This window comes from Styela clava, chromosome 9 (assembly GCF_964204865.1).
Source record: "Styela clava chromosome 9, kaStyClav1.hap1.2, whole genome shotgun sequence".
Lineage (NCBI taxonomy): Eukaryota > Metazoa > Chordata > Ascidiacea > Stolidobranchia > Styelidae > Styela > Styela clava.
The window spans coordinates 10,648,184-10,673,068 of NC_135258.1; the positions used below are offsets into that span (position 1 = coordinate 10,648,184).

A 24,885-nucleotide genomic window follows, 5' to 3' on the forward strand; every position below is an offset into this window, starting at 1 on the left:
AGTGTTTCTACGCCATTTACTTTCGCATGACCGGGTACAACAAATTAAATCTGAAAACCAATTAGTAAATGACCACTTGATTAATTGGATTAAATGATAGGAGAAAGGAAAGGAGAAATTGCCCGAATGATTGTCTCGTTCTGCTGCTGATCAATGGCGCATTACAATTTGCATCAAAATAAACTCAAAATTAGTTTTATGACAAAGTTTTATGATTTATTAATACCATTACAATTCGTTCTAGATTGAAAGCAAGTAACTATTTTATAATCGTCCAAAGACTAAAAATTCACAGGGCAACATTATTGGTTAATTGCTAATTTTTCAATTCCGTCCTAATTGGTTTAACAACACGAACAAGATTTAGAACTTCGAATTTATAATAACGAATCCTTCAGGATCATTTATACGATTGCTTATTATTTTAATTTATTCGATAAGTTACTGTATAAAATTTACTGTTGATAAGTAAATACACAGTGTCAACCTCATAATCTATGACCTGTCGCACTCGTTGTATTCCCTTTTGACCTAAATTATTCATATTGACAGGATGATTCTCGTTGGTTTTGTAAAAAGTGATTGCAAAAAGACAAATCGCAATTGAAACGAGTTGGCTTCGAAAACTACGTTAATTGTGTATTGAATTATTAAGATGGCGACAACATCTTTGCCAAAGAATATAGATAAAACATGCTTAGCTATGATATTATTTCCGAATTTATATAGGAAAAATAACAAAAGGTAAAAGTATAACAACTTAAAGATTCAAAACTTCATTCTTCAGTAACAAAAAATATACACATAACAATGCACAGATAGGATTAAAATGAAAATTAAGGTAACAACATCGAACTGTTCATCAATTCATGACAATCCTTAGAGACTGTAAAATAAATAGGTTGGTATTCTCAGTATGGCATATGTACCTATGCGAGGTTGAAAGTTCTCTGTAGATATACCTACATATTCATTACAAATAGGAATATCGGCAAGGTATCGGTTATTTTGGGGGTCGAGTATTTTATAAATGAAGCCGCAGTCTCGAATCTGAATTGAAATTGATATCAACGTACTTGATATATCTTCAGTACCTGGAGAATTGAAAACCACGCCATCAATATGTTACACAATATTTTGAAAATATTGGAATCAGACAAATCGAAAATAATTACCATTATTAAGTATAGAATTATCGGCAAAGTTAGAGATATAGTCTTGGCATGATAATCTGCCAAAACTCTGTTCTTATCCTGGTTGCATGTTTATAGCACAAGAGTTTTAAAAGCGCTCATATTTCTATAAATGGATGAGTTCCGAAGAGTTCTTGTATCCGAATGAGTGTGGAAAATTTAATCCAACTTATATACGGTTTTATGCTATTTCATATAGTTTGCTTACATAGTCTATTTATACTGTTTGTTTTTTCTTAATGTCAATTTTGAAATAAAAAAAATTTCTACTTCTCATTTTATTAGGGGGATACAAAATATACGAGTCAAAATTTCTTATGGAAAAATACATTTTTCATAACAATTTCACACCAGTGACGCATGCATATATTGACTGTGAAGTCATAGGATTAAAAATTCAATCTTGGCAAGACATAAATAAGAACCGACATAATATGACAACAGATAGATAATCAATATCGCGAGACTTGGGAGATCATTGAGTTTCTTTAAATCGTCACGGATCATTGCAAGGTAGATCTTCCGGTCAAATGTGGGTGTAGAATGAAACCACCCGTTCCACAAAATGATTCATGTGGTATGATTTTGTTGTAACTTTTCCCCATTTCTTCCAGATTACAATATAAATATTCATAATGAATATCTTGCACACACGTTGTTTGATATTTGTTGGAGATTGATGAAGTTTCCAGGATATTCCTCGTACGAGATTATTTATCCATTAATTGCTCACATGTTAGTCATTGGCGTTAATGAATAAAGACTGCAACTTTTTTTTTATTGTACATTATTTTAAATGAGTCGAGTTAAATTAAAAATTTGTGATTGGTTTTATTGTATCGAATGGTTGATTTGTGGTATGGTAACACTGTATGAGACGCATCAAAAGAAACTTGGTAGAAAATATAACGATATAATATTAAACATAATTTTTTTAGCGTTGAAATTTCAGTGTGCAATTTAAATATTAAGTCGGTGTGTTTCATTAGCGTTTTACTTGGCAAACCGTTTTGTTTCAAAAGTTTTAAATCTCGGACTACGCAATTTTTCAAATAATTGACAAGACGTGCACTCAATATTCCTGGTAAATTGACGCGCAACTCAAAATTAATATATTATTCAGAATATAAAATGCGATAATGCAGAAGAGGTGTTTTAATATTTTAGAGGTGTAAAGAAAATAAGTTTTTTTTTTCCTAAAAAGTTTTTTTCGCACACATCTCCTTTGCAATAAAAATATTAGAGCAGTGGCCTCCAACCTGAGGGTCGCGAAGGTCTTGCAAAACAGTAGAAAATAATACAAAGCATTAGGTTAGATATTGTCAACATAATGCGAGGAAGTCTTGAAGGGACTTTCGTTTGCTTTCGAAAGATTTCCACTAGATGTCGTGAGACCCCAGAATATTGCTTCTTGCTTGAAAACCAAGCAAGGGGCGCTAGATGTTTATGGCATGTTAGCCATTGTGACGTCACACGAACTCTTCTGCATTTTTGCGCGTCGCGATGCGGTAAACATGCGGGCTTCGAGGCAATGCTATGGAACGCCGGGATTTCTATATCGGGGGGTTTACTGCAGGGTTGGCTTGTAGTCTATGTTGTTTCAACGTGAAGATTATCATACATCCTGCAGTAACGATATAATTCCGTTATTTTATTTACCATGGCGAAAAAGCGACAATATGAGGAAGACTATTTAAAGTTTGGTTTTACATCCTACGTCATCAGCGGTATTGAGAAGCCGCAGTGTGTCTTGTGAAATGTCGTTCTCAGTGCTGAATCCATGGAACCGTCCAAATTGAAACGTCATTTGGAGACTAAGCATTCCAAAGACACCACGAAGAAGTTGGAATTTTTTCGACGACATGGACCCGGTCTAGGATGATATATATGGGTCTACTATAGTTTAGTACCACAATTACTTCGGGTGGGCGTTGCGTAACGAATTTTGCATATGCTATTCCTAACCCCCACCTGACTATGCCATCCAAAAATTACGTCACTACGACGTCACCATCACGTCATAGGGATTGCCAAAGTGTAACTACGATCGCCCGAAATAACATCTGCGCCGCCGATAACGAACTTGCTGAAGCCGACGATCTCTCTCCTATCGTGATCGTTGTGATGAGAAAACGTGAGAGATTGATTGCTCGATTTCGGGTGATCGTCTGCGCGTTTTGGACGACCATCCGCATACTTCGGTGGGCCTTATTACGCCACTGTGACGTCGAAATGACATAATTTTTCGGTGACGTAGTCAGGTGGGGGTTAGGATTGACATATGCAAAAATTGTTGAGCCAGGTCAACTAGAAGTACATGTGGTACTAAACTATACCAGACCCATATATATGAGATTAGCTTTAGTAATAACTCAACCACGAATTACGCAGTTGGCTACGCGGTTTCAATGCCAGCCGTAATATTGAGTGAAACTGCTGCTTGATGACAAATTAAATTACACAGTATTCAGTTTCAGGGGCGTAGCCAGGGATGGAGGGGTCTGGACTGCGGCAGAATGTGTAAAAACGACGACTAATAGGCGCGACTTGCCACGCGCCGAATAAGCGCATAAAACTTTATGGCTCCGGATGCCGTCAAGTAGAACCGACGTGATTGTGACTGAATAAGGCGATTTGTGGAACTTTCCCCGACCTTTGACCCCCTTGAATTTCTTCCTATACTTTACCATCGCAAAATTTTCGGTGCTTATTTAAAGAATGGTTATGCGAGTTGGCGCCTGTAAAATGGGGTATTTTGCTTCAAAGCATTATTCTGATTCATAGCATTCAACAATCTGTTTTGTAAAAGTAGCGGTGAGGAATTTTAGCCTAGTTTATTGCAGCTATTTCTACACTAATTTTTTATTACTGCAGTTAAACTGAAACTTCTAAATCTATAAGAAGACAAAGTGATCATTGAATTATTTGATTTACATTTAAATATCCGAAACAGAACTAAAAATTAACGAATAGATTTCAAAAACGAGGTAATGTTTACGACGACGCCTGAAAATCAGTCTGAGCGAGAAAAGTGTCTGAGCGGATGCGAAACACGTCACTCTTTGCATCTTGCTGATTGGCCAATGTCCCGAAGTAAACAAGTCGATGCTCGGGGAAACATCCATTCAGTCCGCGATTTCCATTTGAAGTCCTTGTTCATGGCGAATCCTGACATATTCAGTTTCGATTTCTAGAAACATTCTGTAGCACACATAGCAATTTTTAGAACATCAGTTCTTTTAGAAACTAGCGTTCCACCTGTTGCTGCAAACTTGGCAATTACAAATTTCGGCGCTCCGAAAGTATGAAAGTATTCGTACCAAGATGACGCACAACCTGAACCCTAACCTAGCACACACACACACACACTATTTTCATGCTGTGCGACATTTCGTACACACTTAAATTTAGCCCCCCCCCCCCCCCGCTTATTTTATTAATAAGTATAGAAAGTGAGGCACGGGGTCGCGAGGTATGTGTAAACCACCAAAGGGGCCGCGAGCCAAACAATGTTGGGAACCACTGCATTAGAGATAGTTTTAAAATCTCCCACGACATTTTATACTACTGAAGTGTATATGAAAGAAATGTACCTGGCAAGCTGTTCAATCACGCCCTAGTATACAAGAACAAATATGTGCTGAAATTTAGAATTTATTTTTTTCATTCTAAATAAATAGTATACTTTAACAGTAATTCAATCATGAAATTTCTCGTTGTTGACTGTTCGGCATTACGTTTGTCCTGTGTTTATTTTCATATATATATATATATTTTGCTTTATCTCAGTATCATTATCAAAGACGACAAATTTTGTGGTAAAAAAGGTTTTCCGTTCTACAATGATGCTACGAAAGAGTTAGAAACAAATTCGAAAACTAATAATCATGGAGTATTCCTAGAATCATAGTCACCAAATACAATTTGTAGCTTTAGAGTAAAAACGGAGAAAATGGTTTAACAATTCGAAGTGATAATTTATCTATTTAATAATCATGTTTGCTTCCATCTTCAACTTTCAAGTAGTGAAAACATTAAATTAGCCGCCAAAAGAGCGATTTCATTTCCAACTAAAAGTCGCGCGATCAACATGACGATTGACGAACAACAACAACAAATGTCCAAATACTTATTTTATTTCTAAATAACCCTACATCACTCTATATAGCGCATTTACTATGTAGACACAAGGGTATGTCTGGGCGCTTATTCAAAAACTGAATAAATATGAACATTTATATAATATATATAGAGATATAACTTAAATATATATGAGGTGTTATAAAAAAAACATTTCACAATTAAGGATTTTGGTCTAAAATGTTGCTGTTGTCAAAAGATGCAATAAATCGCAATACAAGCCTATAATCGACTAAATCAAAGCACTGTCACATCTTGGAATGAGCTACCATCGTGATGCTGACACTTGATGTCTTGAGCTGCGCTCTTATACCAAGCATCGAGCTCCTTAGACGTTTCGTCGTCCCATCTCATATTTTTATAGTTGGGAGAAACATCTTCGAGGTCAATATGTTGTGGACGATTTTTCAATCTCAAAAATGAATTATTTATTTGTAGTTTAAATTCGGTCAAACACACCAGAGGAGTGATTTGACAACCTTAATAAAAACACCCTCTTATCGAATCTAAACTCTTGTTTACCACTGCGGTAGTCTATCAAATTATACGGAATAAAGCAAATACAACTCGAGATATTTCAATCTGAAACCAAAACTATGATATGGTCCAGTATATACCTAATCCTGAAGTCATTATACGCAAAGGAAATGATGGACTCCTCATTGTTTTACAGTAATTTACTATTTGGAATATGAAAATCTAATTTTCTACTAGCACTACGATACACATAAGCACCCAGTCCACAATGTGCTATATTTTCAGCGAAGTACTTTCCATTTCAAATGAGAAAGAAGCTAACGTAGGGTCTTATGAGACCGATATGTTTTTTTTTTTGAATAGTTCATAGTTACCTTTTCTCGCGCAAAAATAGTTATACTCACAATTTTTCAAGAACGAAAAACTCAGTCAATGACGAAGCAGAAGTTGCGCTGGTACAAAGTTCTAGTGGAGCGAGAGGATAATAATGCAAAAAAGTAAGACACATTTCATCAGTAAGTGCAGGTCCGGTAAAAGTAACTTTCTCTCTATTGGATGTATCATATGAACAATGAGTAGTCAGTGAATCGCCCTTAAATTAGATTAAAAGACTGAATTTGCCAGCTCCATATTTTCCCAATGTACCTAAACATCAAGTCCTACACAAGATGGGAACACAGTGTAAAATTATAAAATGGCTAATGTAAAAAAAAAACTAAATTTACACTCTGTTCGGTATAATTTACCAAACGCTGTTTTCTGATGAGACTATTCAAATTTTGTAAGTTTTATTGCCAGGTGGGACCTAAAAAAAAACTGAACCCAGATCATTTGGAACATATCCTAGACTAGAGTACGCCCTTAAAGTACGGAAAGCCAATTGTGAAATAAATAACCTCAATTTCGTAGAAGCAATTAAGAATTTAATAGATTTTTTAAAATACCCTACTTATTTACTAACCGGCATAACTTTCATCGGAGGATAAATTGGTCGTATTTCTTCAAAAAATGTTGAATAATGATCATCTCTGTTTATTTCCGGTAAGTTCGCACCATTTCTGAGATGTGTAACCCAAATTTTTCTCGAAGCTAAATGCGCGTGCAAATGGGATGCGAAAATGTTTATGCCGTCGGGTAGCAGTCCCTGAATACATGATGTGTTGATAGTATGCGATGCCTCAAAAATTTCTGTTTCGCTGACCATATATACCTCACCTGTTCCATATGAGTCACTTGGAAACTACGTGGAACAAGTGGACAAAAAGAACGTGTTGGACAATCATGACTAGGTGGGTAGGTAAACACGAGGGACAAGTGCGGCGGTGCACGAATAACGCGTCGGGCAATTGGGAGATTTTTGTATAGTAGGGTAAGTGTAGAACACGTGGTACAAGTGGAGACAAAACTAGAACAAGCTCGGGAAAAATAGAACACTCGGAACAAGAGTGGAACATGTGGCATGAATGGGACAAGTGATGCAAATGTGTGAAACGTTGGACAAGACATTTTTGAGGCAACCGACAATAGTTATATTATGAGGACAATAATATCGTTCTTTTATCCAACCCCTTGTTCTGACTATGCACTCCAATGCAATAAAGTGAACTTGTTTATATAACGGAATAAAGAAGTTTGGGTGCTCCTGAAGTATACGCACCAAGATGTCGCATAACCTGAACCCTAACCTGGTACACAACCTGAGTTCAGGATGTGCGTCATCTTGGTGCGTATACTACAGGAGGTCCGAAGTTTGGTATGAAACATTCTAGCGCCCGTCAACATTTTTTTAGGTTTAGGCTGTTGATGGGTGCTAGATGCTTCCAGTCACTTCTTTCCTCCTGTTTTTTTATTGGCCTTTGCTGCTGACTTGGTTTTTTTCCCATTTCCGCACTTTTTGGTAGTTTTCTTGATGACAATTGTTCATGACGAATAGCAAAATTATCTGCAGTTATCTTATATCAACAAGTTATATAGCCTACCTGTAATGTGCATTGTTTAGTACACGTTCCAGACAATACAAATTGATCTCTTTGTGGAGGTATTCCGAGAATTGTTTTGGAGTTGGTAACTCCGACCTCTAAAACCCCAGAGTCGTATTTTCTTGGATGATTCGTGTAGAAAAATCGTATGCCCGAGTTGTCAACCACGCCACTTCGCCTGAATGGATTGTTGTAGTGAACTTCCAGTCTGAGGTATCTTGATTGATAAGATAATCCAAGAGGCAATCCCACTTCCTTAGGATACCAAGTTGTCTATAATTAAAGAGACTTTACGCTTTCTCGCTACTAAAAACCGCTGGGTAGTGTTGAATGACATTTCGATTTTTTACTACGGCAGTAGAATAGCTGTTGCATCGGATGCCAACAAATTAACTAATTAGGCAAATTTTGAATAACGGAATATATTATAAATAGTTGAGTATACAGTCGAAGTTATTACTCACGGCCTAGAATCTAGATATTGCGGGGTTTATTTATATCAGATTTTATAACGTCACTCTATTGATAGTTAAGTGTTTTGGCGGCATTACAAATTAGTAACCAATACACAAACTGATATGTGCGTGACAATGATTATGTGACAGCCCGCATCTCTCTCTCTCGCTCTCTCTGAGTAAATAAATGCTAGCAACTCATTTAAAGATTTATTTAACTTACTGTTGCACCCATAGCCCAACCTCCGATCACTCTTTTACATCTTCTAACGTCATCGGGTACATTGCTAGAGGCCGAGAATCCACTGTATGGAGAAATTTCTCCATCGTTGGGGTCACATAAATACATCTAAAAAAGTTTTTATTCAGAAATAGTTTGGACTTTTTTATTATATATATTCATATAAAGTTGACATCATTTTAACATATATACTTTTGTCAATAACTTACCAACATGTGATGAATTAAACCTGTACTGTTGCTAGATATAGCAGGACCAAAACCAATAACATGAATTTTCCCCACAATAGATTCTGGCAATTTGTGAATTGAACTCCAATAAGTTGTTACGCTAGACGGAAGAGAGATGTTTGGTTGTAACATAGTCATTGACATTATTTTTCCGTCATTTTTATTTCTGAAATAAGACTCGGGAATTTCTGGTTTCAATAACTGAACTCGTATGAAACCCGATTTCAGATTGTATACGTTTAATTCTTTCTCGGTTGTGGTTCTTTGTACGTTGTAGGGAAAAGCTTCGGAACTCGAGTGATTTTCTTCACCGCCTGCGTAGATAAAATCTTCGCATTACAAAAGTTTATAATATTTCTCATCTTATATATAGATTGAAACTATTCAATTAGTTTTTCGAAATGATAGCGTCTAACTGAACTTCATATTTGCCTATGACTTTAATGACAAATCAAAAGTGGCCACTGTAGATTGTTAAATGAAGAAATAACTCTTCGACAAATTTGTTGTCCTAAAATAAATGTCTATTTACCTCGACTCAATAAATAAATCAAATTAGTTGTTCCATTTTCCAGTTTGTAGTCATGGTCCTCGAGGGTATCAAAATATCTCCAAAATTCGATTGTAATTAAATTGCTGGCAACTTCATATGTTTTGAGAAAATAATTTTGAATATCATCATAGTGAATAAAACCGGCGTCATCCGACCATCCATCCTTAATGAAAATGAACTTTTATATCAAAAAACTGTTGTAAAAATTGTGACATCAATTTTAAAAGTGATTCAAGAGTCTTGCTGCACACTAACACAAATGTATTTCTGTAACGTTTCGTTTGACCAAGGTCAAACTTCTTCAGGCAATTTTAAAAGTTGGCAAGTACAAAATAATGTCACTTCGAATACTACTTGTGAAAATTAATTCCACATAAATAATAAATCGTAATTAGATTTAAAATGAATGCTCTAATAGCATCACTGTTCTTATTTAGTTATCCGTTTTCTTGATAGCAAAGTATTTGAAACATTTAAACACAGTTCTGATTTTGGTCGCCAAAACTCTACCCAAATTAGGGATAGACGTTTGTTTAGTATCATGAATTATTACATTATCAATCGTTGTATGCAATAAAGAATGCACATCAATATTAGTGCGAATGTTTGCTAAATTATAAATGATTGGCATCAGCAGCAGTCGCATTTTAAATTTAGCCCAATTTTTTTTTTTTTTCATGAAAATCATAAGTTCATTAATTATTACTTTAATTGCTACTTCTTCTTGGCTGTATTCCATCAATAAGATGTCGGCATTATTTACACCACCGCGGTCAGATATTCCAAATCCAATAAGCGTCGAAGAATCAGCAGAAAGTACCCGTCCACTCAGCTGTATAGTGATATCTATTGACTTTTGACTGTAATCAACATCCCAAAAGAGTCTACAGGTCAAATTATCTGGTAGTTGAAAAACAAAACGTTCGAAGTATTAATCAGCATAGGTGCGATAATGCAACTAATTTTATCCAATAAATAATATTAGTGCCACCTACCTTCATGAAATAATACAACTTCGTATTTACTGTTGTCTGATTCCGCTAAGCCCAACGTTGTTAAAACGATGAAAATTAAAGTCAGCATCTTGATATTTATATATAATGCAGATATATAAAGTCAATAAACAATTTCGGTATATACAGAAAATTACATTTGAAGTAAAATTATTACGTAGCGAGTAAACATTTATTCAGCTAGCGATAAAAAATATATGACTACATTGCCACTAGATTGACTTTTCTTTCATATAGTGAGGAATTTCGCCAATCACAAAGGTGAGTTTGTTTGATATTTTTCACATTCTGCATAGAAGAAAGCGCTCATTCTGTACGTACAACCCATTGACGAAAAGTAATTTCAGATCACTTGGTTCTTTGATATATCGTTCATGGTAAAAAAAAAACGCTAACAACCTTGAAGTTGGTCTATATTTCAACAAGAATTCGAACCAACATGCAAGTTGAACAATAATAATGTACCTACTCATTACACATATTTTTTTTCGGCATAGGCAAAAACTAAACTCTTGACTTGCATCTAGAATAGACAAGTAATGATTCGTTATCCTATAATCTATATACAGTGTTACCATCTACCTACAGTCAAAAATAAGCACGGTGACAAAAGGTTATTTTGGGGGCACTTAACAACGGCAGAAACACAGTATTAAAACGAGAAAGAAATCACACACGAGTCTCTTCCGCACTCCAAATTTTTTATCCACTCCATTTTTTATTATTATTAGAAGTTGCTTCGAACAAGGAAGCCATGGAAAAGCACAAAGTCACAGCCACACCCACCAAGGGGGCCACCATGCCAGACGTAAAACTGATTTTACGTTTCACCGTACAAGAAAACTCCCCGTTCTTTCTAGTTTCATTGCTTGATAAATTTATTTCACAGGGTGTTTTCACTTTGTTGAGCCTGAATTGTTTGAACACAGTGGGATTAGGAATCTACCAATCGAAGTAACACTTTATTCATTGGAATGATAAACAATGGGGTCATGAGTGCTTAACGTCCCTAGAACGGTGCTACACTGCTCCTAAGTCAAGTCTTCATACTTTGGTTTCCTCCAAAGGCTTTTGCAAGATTCTTATGTTTTGTTGGCACTAATTGCTGTTTTCCCCATGGCCTCTAGGTTGATGTCGCTGTCACAATAGCAGCAGTGAGCATAGCGCTTTCCCTTTCGACTTTGTGCTTACGCTTACTCTTTGTCTAAATTATGGTTTGTCCCTATAAGAAAACAGTATCCCTAAACACTAACAGCAACTATTGTAACTGTGTCACAGCTTGCCTGGAAATACCGCAAACCCTACCATTAACAGAAACGGTTCGCTCTGAGAGTGAGCGAGTCCGAGACTTGATGTTACGACGGAACGTAGAGCGCCAATACACGTTGTGTATAATGATAAAAATCGTCCCTCGTTTCCACGAAAGCTTTGTACGCAAAACATGAACGAGTCATTTATGTTTCTAAGACAGAATTAGCACGAAACTCAAAAATAAGCATTTTTCTTAGAAATAAGCACATCGTTACTTTATAAGACGTGGGCTAGAAAATTAGAACAAATATCAGAAATAAGCACAATATGGTAACCCTGCCTATGTGTAATACCAAAATCTTACGACGTGAAGTAAAAGACTTCTTCATCGTTTTTAGACGTACGCCTGCCAGTGCCAACATAGTTGAATGTGAAGTAATTTGCTTGTTGTAACAGCGATCGATCGCGGTCAAAATGATAGGAAGGAAGTCTAACCGTTTAACCGTTGGTTCTCAAGTTGTGCTACGTGTACCGTGGTAGCTTTTCGAGTGGTACACGAGCAGCTTTGAATTATTGCAACAATCAACTCTCTTATCTTTTATTCGCTTAACGGAGTTTGTAGCGCTATCTGTCCTTGTACTTACGTTACACTGTTCTCTCCATACGCTCAAGGGGGACTGCACGGTATTCATTGAGCGCGATATCGTGCTGCCTGTAGTCCTCAGTCGTAGCCGACGCAGAACGGATACCAATTGCAGCGGTTAGATAGACTTTGCCAGAATATGTGCTCCCACTTATACAGTAATAATTAGTTCAGAAGATCACGTCCCTGTGTGCTGCAAAGCCGCACAATAGGTTCGAAGTTCACGATGCAAAAGAAAAAAACTTTCTCAAATAGTGTAAAACAAAGCCATTAATTAAAGCAGATAAAATCAGAGCGGCAAAACACGATGCTCGCTAAGCGACAGCAAGAAGAACGACTGCGCTTAGGGTTTTGATTTTATCAATTCTTATAAAAACATCGTGTTTTAAAACAAGGGCTTGTTTTAATCGATTATTTTTCTGTATTCCCTTGCATCGCCGCGAAACTACAACAAAGCGTTGCTTTCTGGCAGCTGCACACGCAGCCGGAATTATAATTTTAAAAATGTAAGTAAAAATTCCTATTTTGACTTTTACTTCTATTTTGCGTACATTTATCGCCACTCTTGTATCTTCACCAAAGTCATGAGATTTTAACCGGAATGTCTATCAGAGAGACGTTTTGAGTAAGAAAAATTATGAAACTTAGCTCACGAGCCTACTACAAAAGAAATTAGATCAAGGGCAGCCTTCCGTTGCGATAATGAAGGTATGGTTACTAATTACTAGTAGACTGAAGGCCTACTAGTGCGGTAAAATTGTTTTAAAATACTGTATCTAGATTGAAGAAATAAGGCATCCTAATTCATATTATATTGTAGTTTCACCGGTTAAACATTCTACACTTTCAAGTTCAGAAGTTATTCCCTTGTTCTTATTAATATTTACTGTTTTACCGGTCTGCTGACAGGCCAGTGCTTTCAATGGAGGACCAGTCCTATGCAATGATATCAGAATAGTGATATATTGATTTTTAAATTTCAGACTACTGCATTTTCAGATTTTGCTGTCGTTTGAAATAATTACAGAATTATTGGGCTAAATGTATGCATATTTCAACTTGTACCTGTATACAGTTATATAATGTCTGAATGCCCTGTACTTTTCACAGAAATCGATTGCTTTCATACTATTTATAACTAACCTTCCTCATTGTGCTGTGCCTGGGTGCGCATGGAATCGTCAGAAAGCGGATACAAGAAGTATTTTTATTGTCAAAAGGCCCGATTTAGTAAGAAATGAAGAAGAATAGGAGCACCGGACAACATTAACAAACTTCCTACTTTCCATGCGAGATACAACTCGACGAGACAAGATAAAGGAAATGTTGCACAGAGGATCGTAAGCACCGTGTTTCCCCGAAAATAAGAACTACCCTGAAAATAAGACCTAGCCTGAATTTTGAAAATGATTTTAATATAAGCTCTCTCCTAGTCGATAGCAAGAAATCTCTCCTACACGTTTTAAATGATTTATCTAAATTCTATAATAATTTAGATTATATAACGTGTGAGAGAGGAAAACGTGTTATTTATAAGTATATATATGAATATCGATTTTCATATTTTGTATATTTGAAAATCTCGTAATTCTCCATTTCGTAATTTTGTTTTTGACAAATGAAAATATAACAACTTCAGAACCTGAAAATCAGAAATGCATTGTACAAATAATTAAACTGATATAGAGAGCTCTTCCGTATTGGAATCAACCTTTATTGCACATTCCCCATCCATATCAGTATGTATCAGCTCATTCAATATGCCTGGTGTCAAATATTCACTAATGTCCATGCTGGTGGCCATTTTGAATAAAAATGATGGATACAGCAAATGAATATATAGAGAACTGAATAATATTCTGCATTAAAGGTAAAAATTGATTTAAAAGCACCAAAACAATATAAGGACGCAAGAACCAATAAACTTGGACTATCAGACTAATAAAAAGTGTGAAGAATAAAATACCTGATGAAAAGCTATCGAATACCAAGTTTTTTTTCATTGAATTTCCTAATATTCAAATACATTTTTATTTACGTTAAGAATTAAAGTAAGCGCTCTGAGGGAGTGGTCGACGCGTGTCGAGATACCCTGGTAGCTCCTTGGTACATCATAGGCCCGAGGTTTACGATAATTCAGTGGTAGTCGAGCCTTTCAGCTCTGACGGCAGACGACGCAAAGGATCTTGCGACTTTGCACGTATTCAATACGTTGTAAGTGCATATAATCAATACGTTGAAACTTTGCACGAAGCTCCAAAAGTGCATGTAGTGCCACATTATAGAATACTCACATAGCGCGTTTCCTGTGCCATTCTTCCCCTACCCAAAAAAGCCAATACAATTAATATATCCAATATTTTGCTTATCGGTATTTTTGGTCAGGAACTGCCTTCATTTACTGATAGTTGGGGTAGCGAAGGCAGCTTGACAGTACCACGTAATGACTTGTTTGCAAACAGAGCCGTTTTTATTGGCTTCATTTCCGCGTTTTGACTAATTTTGCTACTCTCCTGCTAACCGTGGTTAGCATCGTTGCCTTCCAACATATCTAATTTCTTCATTCCAGAATCTACAGTTAACAACACTCAACATATTGTTAGTACAAATAAACTGCAAAAGTAAGCAGAGTTTTACCTCTCCCAAAATTCACTTTCATCGCTTTATTTTTAAATATGGGCACATACGAAACAATTTCTTGGGAAATGGATTGATATTTTGCGACACACTATTGGTTTGACAACTGCTGGCATATTCATATTGTTTCGAGACTGTCATAATTCCATTTTGTTCTCGTTGTATTTCGTCACTTCGTGTATATTCAGATGGTTTGTGCAAATGCGTCGAGATGCAAATATTTAGTCTTGGGCTTGCCTTACAACATTCGCGGCAGTGCGATTACATTCGTTTCTTTCCGACAAATAGCTAGCATATTTACGAAACAATTATGAGTTATCAAAGCGACTTGTTTACCGCTGACTTCAGATTCACGGTCGACGATTAAGAGATGTTTGACGGGACGCCTCGACAACGACCCCTTAGCTGTGATTTTACAACTTCACATTTTCCGATTTTACTACATAGGCCCACATTTAAAGCTGTCTCGGCTGTCTTTATTGACCATGTTGTTATCGGAATTTTATGCGCATATTCACTGTCAAAATATAGGGTTCAGTTCGAAAAATAGGAAGGAATTTACGTTAACGATACCAGTACAAACAATTCGAATTTAGACCAATTAGTATTGGTTTTACATGCGATACGTCTGTCATCAATGGGAATCAGCGGGAAACGAACGCATTCACCTTCAGTAAGTAGGCTAGCGCTGCGCTACACAGAAACAATAGTAACGAGAACATGTTTGTGTATAATGCTGGAAAAGCGGGACTTTTGGCTGACTTATCGGGACGGCGGGACAAAACGCTGAAAAGCGGGACTGTCCCGCCTGAAGCAGGACGTATAGTAAGCCTAAATTTAACACACACAAAGTTGAAAAAATCACGGCTTTCTTCACCATCAAATCCATACTTCTGGAAACATATATCTTGCTTAAATAATAACATACAAGACATGGACTGTTGACCTTACGAGAGGCATATGATCATACACTCTTATCGGCTTTCCTCTCCTGGGTAAATATGTAAACCTTTTCCTATCCTAACAATTTATGATGCATGTTGCTTATATTATTCAACTAAATTTTGCTAGGGTGAACATATTCTAGATACCGAGGAACAAACTGTGCTCTAGTGAAAGCTTTCAAAATTTCTCAGCATCTGGTAAACAGACGAACGGTCGCAATTTGCGTCATATTTAATTAATACAATTACCACAAATGATAACTGGTATTAAAAACTCTATTAACATAATACAGAGTTCAGCCGAAACTCGCATGTTGGACCAGAAAAATACAAACTCGATGCCAGCATTTTTATACTATCATTGCAGATCGTTTGTCTCTTAATATGGATTCAATGAACACCAGATATTAAATAGATTTTATACTATGACTTTCATTATTTTCAAAGTTATGATATTGTTTGCTTAACTGTTCAAAGTTTAGGCATGGATAATGGCAACAACAAAAATAAAGCAATTCACAACTTGCAGACTATATTTCAGCTACAGAACTGAGTATTTTATCATCGGTTACCTGAACAGTTTACATTTAAAATCAACTATGTTTACAGTTGAAATTACAGCAGTGATAGAAAACATCATTACTATATAGAATGACGAACAAAAACATTTATATATGTACACAGATTTCAAATATGCTAGATTGAACGCAAACAGTAACACAAACATAGGGTATGTCTTGAAAAATATAAGATGTTTTCAGATCCGAGCAGTTTTAACCGATCATGGTAGACGCAAGATTATAAGTTATATTATATCATGCAAATGTTTAAAATCATTGGTCTCACCTACAATATACCAAGAACCGACGATAGCAATCACCGTTCCAGAGTGGGCAAAAAAATTGGTTGAAATACTTTCTTAAAATGATGACATGTTGTTGGAAAGCAACTTAGTCATGTGAGTGAGTTGTAGACTCATTTCATTTTTTGAGTAAGAAATATATCGAGAAAAATTGTGAAACCTTTTATCATTGGTTGGGAATACCTCAAGTATAAATCTCACAGAACCAAAAGTGCATGGAATTTCCTGATTGCAAATTTTCTTAGGAATGTATAACAAGTATCATATCATTTAACAATAATTATTCATTTCATTCATTTGCTATAAAACTTTAGAAAGAATAAAAATATGATGCTACTGTACCAAGAGAAAGAATTTCAATTCAAATAGAACCAGAAACTAATGTAACCATTTAACCAATATATTTTTATATCAAAGTGGAATAATTTTTCCTAAAATATGATTCCATATTTCATGAAAAATGAAATCATTCTGAATTTACCAAAATCAAGTTCAAGAAATTATAAATTTTACTCCAAAAAGATCCAGCAGTTTCAGAAAATAATCCGCAGACTGACTGCCAAATTCATGAAAAACATGAAAAAACTTGAAAGGCAAACTTAAAAACAAACAAAAAATGATAAAAAGTAAAAAAAAATCAGGCATGATGCTAACAGTGGGATGGTAAATCCTACCATTGAAATTAAAATCAAAACAGCTAGGGGCTATAAATGGAAATTCTATATTCATTTCACAAATATGGATATATTTTTAACAACATATTGGGTAAAACTTGGTTCAAAAGTTGAGAAATTTTGAATAAAATTGCACAACAAAATATCTTGATGGTCATGAATATTTTCAAAATTTATTCGAAAAACCATCAGTTTATTATCCCGCATTTTACATTCACGCTAAGGTATTCTCAAAAAAATTACAATTTTGAAGGTGAGTAAGAAGACAATTGCTTATTTAACGGATTGCACCTGATCATGCATGGACTTATACGAATAACAGAGACCAATAAAAAAGCAAGAATCAACGATTTGGAACATTGGTCGATACTGCTGTCAGAAAATCTCTTTGCAAATTCATGTATCTTCCGACCCACCTCGAAAATCTGCTTCTGTCATATTGTCCAATATAGAACAAAAATATTGGGAAAGATTGACTTGCCGTTGCACCATGTGAATAAGAAACGGCAACTGGATCAATCGACCATATTTTGGACGACGTTCAGTGTCTTTGATCAAGCAGGTATTGACAAACGTTAAAAAGCCATCCGAGAAAAAACGATCATCAGAATTGTGGAGTGTGGGTGGATCTCCTTTGACAACCTATAAACATCCAGTCAAAAAAAAATTACATGGTTAATATAAGATTTACAGAATTCATAAATTTCTGCTTATGATAGGATTTATTATCAATATTACAGTGATACCTCGGTAGTCGGTATATAATTCGTTCAGGATGTGTTTGACCAGCGAATTGCTAGAATACTAAAACAAAAATAATTTATTTTTTCAACTGGACAATTGTTCTCACTGTTTACCTTTTCTCATTCCCTCTATCACTACTTAAACACTGTCCAGTCCAATCAAGCTTTTATAGAAAATGGAAGGAAAAAACAAATAGATTGAAATATCATCATTGAAGTTCTTGTTGAAATTTTAAGTAATGGAACCGGGAATAAATTACCTGATCAAAGTGCCGATAACATACAAAAACGACAATCTTTTTATTGCATTCTAGACCTTTAATAAAAGCTAATTTTACAGTACATTCCCAAAACCAAGACTCCAGAAATTGTAGCTTATTTAATTCTTTAGTCACTCAGAAGATTTTTCAATTCAAAACACATGAACCTATAAATTGAAGTAGTTTTCTTGACTTGGGTAATATAAACATTCTCTAATAACGCTTGCCCATGGTCAGTGGGGAACGATTTTTGATTATTTCAAGTTGAGAAAAAACAAATGATCCCTACGAGAAGTATACCTGAGTAAGTTGATCAAAAACACTGTTCCATTTTGGATATGGAAACTTTCCAGTAGCTAGTTCAATCATTGTGATGCCAAGACTCCACACATCGGACCGAACATCGTAACCTACAATATTGCAGAAATATAAACATATATATGAAACATGGATGCAATGATGTTTTAGAATGACCCTGCAAAATCACTCTGCAAGTTTCACTATGGTTTCAGAAAAAACATTATCCTCCGCTATACATATACAAATGCTGTGAATAATTTTCAAATGATCATCCTCTACACCAAAATTGGGGTAGCACACTAATTGTACGTTATGTATCAAGAATAGGTAACTCGCCCTACCGTACTGGGCAGATTCCAGAAATACTATAATTCCTGCAATAGCACAAATTTCTTTCTGCATAGATTGTCACAAAGTAGTCTTCTCCATAAGACAAATATTTCCAAATAATTTCCATTTAAAACACTAAAAGGATACTATTGAAAAGGATATAATCAATTTACAAGGAACAGAATTTTTTCCGAGACTAATCTAGTCTACCTACCATCTCTTGATTGATTTGTATCAATACGTTCTGGTGCCATATAGGGTTTACAACCAGCATCTTGAGTCCTCGCAATTGAATTAACCAGCTGTCCGCTAATTCCAAAATCACACAATTTAATATTTCCAAATCTATCGATTAATATGTTGGAAGGTTTAACATCCCTGTGTATTATTTGAAGAGTTTCCTGAAAAAAGAAGGAAATATTATCAAAAATGATAAAATTCTTGTGTTTAATAACATTTTCTATACAGAAAAGGCTCTAAGCTTTTCTAGCTTCAGTATTGCCTGCACAATTTTTACTACTCCTTGAGTGAGGCAATAAGCAAGAAGCAATACTTGGAACCTGACATCTTTCAATCAGCTTAGTTGTATCCAACTCAATAAACACTATGACATCACTCACAAGGATGATTTCAAAACGGATGATTTCAAAAAAATATTCACACTAAAAAACTGATATAGTAATTATATAAAGATATCAAATAAACCAATTATATTAGAAACAATGAAACATCAGAAGTAATGCTAATAAAAATTAAACGTGACATGAATTCAAAATATCAGTGGGAAATTAAAATAATGTACCCTTTATTCAATCAACATAAATGGACATAAATTTAATAACTTTTTAGACTGTTCAAATGAATTTTTTCAAACCATGCTAAATAATCAAAAAATATAGAAAAAAGTCCAACTCAGTTATTGACATTATTAATAACATTCAAAATAACATCATGCCATAAACGTATGATGTATGATATTGCTTTGTCAATCGAGTAATAAAATGCAATATGAAATACAATAAAAGAAAAGTGGAATGACAGAAAACCCCTTTTTAGTCGATGAGATATTAGGGTTTGTCTGGTGGAATGAGTCATATAAGTTTCCATGAATGTTCTAACAAAGCAATCTATTGTATCTTCACAACATATCAGGCATGCAATTGTGGCAAAGATTTAAAAAACAGACAGTTGTATGTCTGTATGGAAATAATTACCGGTAATAAAAGTTATTTTAAAGTGATATATTGAAATTTATATTTTAAAATAATAGATATTGTAATAGATACAATAATAGATATTGTATAAAATAATGAATACAAAAAATTTTATCCTTATAAATTTATAATGCAGTTTATGCAGTTAGTAGGGGTATACGTGACTCATCTTCAAGTATAATAGGTGTGGGTATATAATCTAAATTAATAAAGCAACCCCAATTTAAACATAAAGCGATATACATGTGAGTGGTAAACTTGATTGTGATATTTACTTGCTACTCTTTTACCCCAATAGTTAAATATTGAAATATGGACTAGCACGTCATTGCAGAAACTAAAAAACTGGAAATGACATGACTGTTTATGAAAACCCAATTACCATTGCAAAAGTTTAGATCAGGGATCAGCAGACTGCTGCCCATGTGCCGCATGTGGCCCACCAAATGATTTTGTGCAGTCCCCTGCTTTTGTGAAAAGTTGTGAAATTATTCTTTTTATGGACATTGACATGTAATGAATCCAACCAGTGATTTAAAATTGCAATAACAATAAGCAATTCACGACATATAGCTGCAAATTATAAATAATGAAGAGAGATTAGCATTGCAAATGCCTTCAAGTTCTGTGATTGACAAGGTAATATCTCACATACGCTTCAAGTGCAGCTGTTATTTTACTCAATGCAATAATGAAAGTCAACACTGAACACAAAAGATTAGAGTGAGGAATGTGAACTATTGAAAACATTCCAAGTACATAACCGCACAAAACAATGTAAGATGATTACTTTGTAGAGTAAACACAAAAACTGAAAACACATTTGGCCCTAGGTGAGTTAAAACCTAGTAATCTAAACAAGCAATCAGTGGGTGTTTCTTATTGAAGCATTCTGAATTAAAACACATAGTATGCCCTACGAACGAAAAAGTAATACAGTATATAGGGAGAAAAACAACTGATTCAAATTTAAAATCCTTCCAAAGGAATAGTTTGTTTTCGAATATACTACGACTATATACCTTAAGCAATGACAGATTGACATAATCAAACGTAAAAATAAAAATTGAACAAAACTTTGATGATCGAGATTTTCTAAAACAACTTTTTCAGGCATTTTAACTCTAAACTAAAATTGTCTTTAAGAGACAATATTTTAGAATATATTTGATTTAAATTTGACAACACCTATTGATTGTTATGTTACACATACACAGGTGTCAAGTTAATTCGAGTTTATTTCTTTTTTAACCAGTATGAAAAAACTACACACAAATTAAGAGGTGAAAACACAGTTTTACTAAGGAAGGGAAACTGTATATCTAATCAAAAAGATAATCAGTGAAGACTTTATTATATCATGAAGAGAATTATCAAGTGCTGATTAACGAGCTACATTCCCCAAAAATCAACCGAATCTGGATCTTTGTATATTTTTTGATGAGCTGATTTTTAAAATATTTCAATATGTGGAAAAGCTAAAGTAATTATTCTTCATTCTTTTTATGTATCAGATATCTCCTTCCAATCTTTACAGAACTATATGTCACACTTAGATATTTTCCTAGTGCTGATAATATAACAAAAATTATCTGTTTAAAAATACCTATTTTACCTTTAAGTAATTCAGGGCTTCAACAGTTGCCACGGCAATTTTCCCCAAAATTTCTTCAGGAATAACACTATTTAATCTTTTATAAACAAATCGATAAAATTTGTCGAGAGAGGTAGACATCAACTCCATGCATATCCAACAATCTCCTTCCCAAAATAATGCGCCATAAAATTGAACTATGTAGGGACAATCATTGCTTCTCATAACCTGGAAGAGAAGTGGAATTTTTATTGAATGATTAGAATACGGGGTCTGGGTTAAATAGATCTATGGAGTCATGTTCTTCTTTAATGAACAGAATATTGTTATAGACAATAAAATTTTTAATCAATATGAGACCTTATAATAAGTGATGAGAATATAAATTTAGCTGGACTTTTTACAAACAATGTCACATAAGTATGCGACAGTCAATTCAGAATGGACAATACTTTAAATGTGATATTATGTCACGATGTCAAAATTGAAACATTTCAAGCTAGGTCATGGGATGGCGTTGATACTTAGAAACCAATATATTTTCCAAGTGTTTCAATTTGAAATGAGAGTCTTTATCAAGGGAGGGCAAATCACGACCCGCGGACCAGATCCGGCCCATCGAAGTGTTTCATCCGGGCCACTTATCTCTTCTGAAAATATGACTATAGATTTTACGAATATAAATTTCCATGGGAATTATCAATAAAAATAACACATGGTTGGCTAAAATAAATACTGTAACTCCCTGCGTATTATCCGCACCCGAACATGTGCTGTGCAGAATGAGTCACTCACCCATCCGAAATTTAAGCCTACAAATTATGTTTCTAGGGCTTTTTTTGTGCGGCCGTGGATGCTGCAACACACTTTTTTCCTTCTGCCCATACATCAATTTATGTGAAGCATGCAGGTAGGCAATTGTTATCATCGACATTAGTTATTTGTAAATAATTTTTTTCATTCATGGTTTAGGTTCAGCCCAGTAACCAAGACTTTTATTTGTAAGTGGCCCACTTAGGGAAGTAATTGCCCACGCCCGGTCTAGATTAATGATATGATTGACATTTACCATCATTTTCAGGAATTAAACAAAGTGATGCGTAAAACTTCAATTTCTCAAAACATTCATCTTTCAAGTAAACTATTTCGATTCACTCCTGAAATCATGAATCAAAAATTTCTAATACAATCAATTTCTAAATGACCCGAATAATCTATTCATTTCGGAAACTCTTATATAAACGACTACATCAACCACTCCAAAGACGACACTGACCACATCCAAATCCATGAGAAGCTGTCTTTGTTCTTTCTCCTCCACAGTGGATCGGATTCGTTTCACAGCCATCTGTTTACCGCTATCGTTGTGTCTCATACGATTTACAGTGCCAAAAGCACCACGGCCTATTTCTCCTTCATCCGTCAAATCTTTCGAAGTAAAATCATACACCTGCAAAAGTAGGAAAATAATTCTCAGTTCTAAGACAATGGAAAATTCATAACACATTTATCAAATTCATCACATACTTCTCACTATTGGAAATGAATTATCTGTAGACTGTATTTAAAGCTGCAATTGCACCACAAACTAAATACTTCATATCGAATTTATACCATACTAGTACATATTGTGTAGAGCCTCGATTTACTGAAGCAGATTCATTTAGGAGTTTAGATGGTTAAACAAGAGCCATATTGTGACTACTTGTTTGGTTTTATCAACAGTTGAGTACTTGAGTAAAACGAAAATGATCAGCTTCTCAGATTTCATCGTCCAAACAATAATAATTTGAATGCCATATTGCAAAAACTTCTATTTCTAAAAAAACTGTGGTATATCATGAACAATATTCATTTTGCATGTCCCGAGTGATATCAGGATATAGAACATTTTGATCAGTTGACATTTTTCCGGGATCTGGAAATAAATCTATGAGATATGTAACAGTGCTGTTCATCACCTGTGAAGGTCCTATGATGAGTTTTCCGATGCTCGATAAATTTTCTGGAGTTAAAATTGGTTGAACTGGTGGTCTTACAATGGGTACTGGAAAATTAGGAGTTATCCTAGCTTGTCCTGGTGATACACCTGCATTTCCAGGCGGCAAAGAAAATCTCAAATTTAGACTTGGTCTTCCTCTTCCACCAGATTTGTTCAATGGCAGATTCATTACTACGACACCGTCAGTCAGACAGTCCCAATTCTAGAATTCAGATGTATCAAAGCTACATTGGTTGTTATTAAACTGCGAAAAGAATAAAAAAAATAAGAAGAGTAGGCTAGGTTCGAGATAGATTATAGACTGTATAAAAGTTAAAAAGTTTTAATTCTGAAATGAACCACTCTTCTGCAAGCATCCTTTACCCAAGATTTTGTTTGCTCTCCTGATCCTGTAATTCATCCTGTATTCTAATAAAGGATGAGGCCTATTTAAGTTTAAAAAGTGCAGGCATAATTTGCAGACCGAACAGAAATGTGATGTGAAATTTTTATGATTAAAAAAAATCCGTATGGCGCGGTATGACTGAATGATAGACGAGTTTCTGCGTTCAGTTAAAATCGACCCCGCTCCTGCACTCCATTTTCAAATAGTCTGGTATCGTACGGTACGGGACCGGTATGTCGTATGTGACGTACCGTATGTCCCATTCCTTATATCGCTAAGAAAATTAACAAGCGACCCAGTTTTGTATCGCGACCCATAGGTTGAAAAACACAGCCCTAGGCGTTATTTCAACTGCCTTTGAAGCTAAACGCAAAACAGAAAAATCCTTCACATCCCAACACTGCAATATCAAACCGGCTACTAACAGACACAGCACACAGGTCCACTAGTCTGTCTGTAGGTGCAATTTGGAAAATCAGAAATTACTTACGCTTTGCGCCTCTAGCGTTAATCAGGCTTCATAGAGAAGCACGGGGATTTTATTTGCTCTTTGTGACTTTAAATTTCAATAAAGCGACATAAGCATGTATGAATAAGGAGAGATATATGGTCCAAATCGTTAATAGGCCAATTATCTGTTGCAGATGCACGGAAAAGGCTGAATCGAAAAAGGTTTCAGATTCACCCAACGAGTATAAACTCGTCATTTGGGAGTGTTCTGACAAAAATAAAATTGTATACATATTAGTATTTAGAAGTTGCTTG

General features: G+C 35.0%; 2 protein-coding genes across 4 annotated transcripts; both read right to left on the reverse strand.

Moving 5' to 3' along the window:
- Window positions 1-5,423: 5,423 nt before the first annotated feature.
- Window positions 5,424-11,445, reverse strand: LOC120339920 (dopamine beta-hydroxylase-like). 3 transcript variants are annotated; one of them, XM_078116534.1, is made up of 10 exons: window positions 10,751-11,445; window positions 10,264-10,351; window positions 9,975-10,168; window positions 9,248-9,431; window positions 8,695-9,029; window positions 8,468-8,593; window positions 7,790-8,062; window positions 6,772-6,954; window positions 6,215-6,402; window positions 5,425-5,745 (listed from the first exon to the last, which is right to left on the reverse strand). In XM_078116534.1, exons 2-10 carry the CDS (start codon window positions 10,349-10,351, stop codon window positions 5,571-5,573), a joined length of 1,746 nt encoding a protein of 581 aa, XP_077972660.1. In that variant the 5' UTR covers window positions 10,751-11,445; the 3' UTR covers window positions 5,425-5,570. The 3 variants fall into 3 exon arrangements, with proteins under 3 accessions (XP_077972661.1, XP_077972660.1, XP_039264092.2); XM_039408158.2 differs by lacking the exon at window positions 10,751-11,445 and having other exon boundaries at window positions 10,264-10,646; XM_078116535.1 differs by lacking the exons at window positions 6,772-6,954; window positions 10,751-11,445 and having other exon boundaries at window positions 5,424-5,745; window positions 10,264-10,655.
- A 4,528-nt stretch (window positions 11,446-15,973) lies between these two features.
- On the reverse strand, window positions 15,974-23,994 carry LOC120339179 (dual specificity mitogen-activated protein kinase kinase 4-like). The gene is made up of 6 exons (XM_039407258.2): window positions 23,695-23,994; window positions 23,010-23,183; window positions 21,755-21,961; window positions 19,140-19,326; window positions 18,596-18,705; window positions 15,974-17,934 (listed from the first exon to the last, which is right to left on the reverse strand). The coding sequence occupies exons 1-6, from the start codon at window positions 23,902-23,904 to the stop codon at window positions 17,689-17,691; spliced, it is 1,134 nt and encodes a 377-aa protein (XP_039263192.2). The 5' UTR covers window positions 23,905-23,994; the 3' UTR covers window positions 15,974-17,688.
- Window positions 23,995-24,885: the final 891 nt, after the last annotated feature.

What these genes read in the sequence shown, in the direction of transcription:
- LOC120339920 (XM_078116534.1), bottom strand. Translation starts at nt 10,351, where the DNA reads ATGCTGACTTTAATTTTCATCGTTTTAACAACGTTGGGCTTAGCGGAA. An exon ending in GTTTAATTCATCACATGTTG is followed by an intron (nt 8,594 to 8,694) that starts GTAAGTTATTGA and finishes AAACTTTTTTAG; the next exon opens with ATGTATTTATGTGACCCCAA. An exon ending in CTAAACAATGCACATTACAG is followed by an intron (nt 6,955 to 7,789) that starts GTAGGCTATATA and finishes TCATGTATTCAG; the next exon opens with GGACTGCTACCCGACGGCAT.
- LOC120339179 (XM_039407258.2), bottom strand. Translation starts at nt 23,904, where the DNA reads ATGAATCTGCCATTGAACAAATCTGGTGGAAGAGGAAGACCAAGTCTA. An exon ending in TCATCATAGGACCTTCACAG is followed by an intron (nt 23,184 to 23,694) that starts GTGATGAACAGC and finishes CTACTTTTGCAG; the next exon opens with GTGTATGATTTTACTTCGAA. An exon ending in TTCTCATGGATTTGGATGTG is followed by an intron (nt 21,962 to 23,009) that starts GTCAGTGTCGTC and finishes CTTCTCTTCCAG; the next exon opens with GTTATGAGAAGCAATGATTG.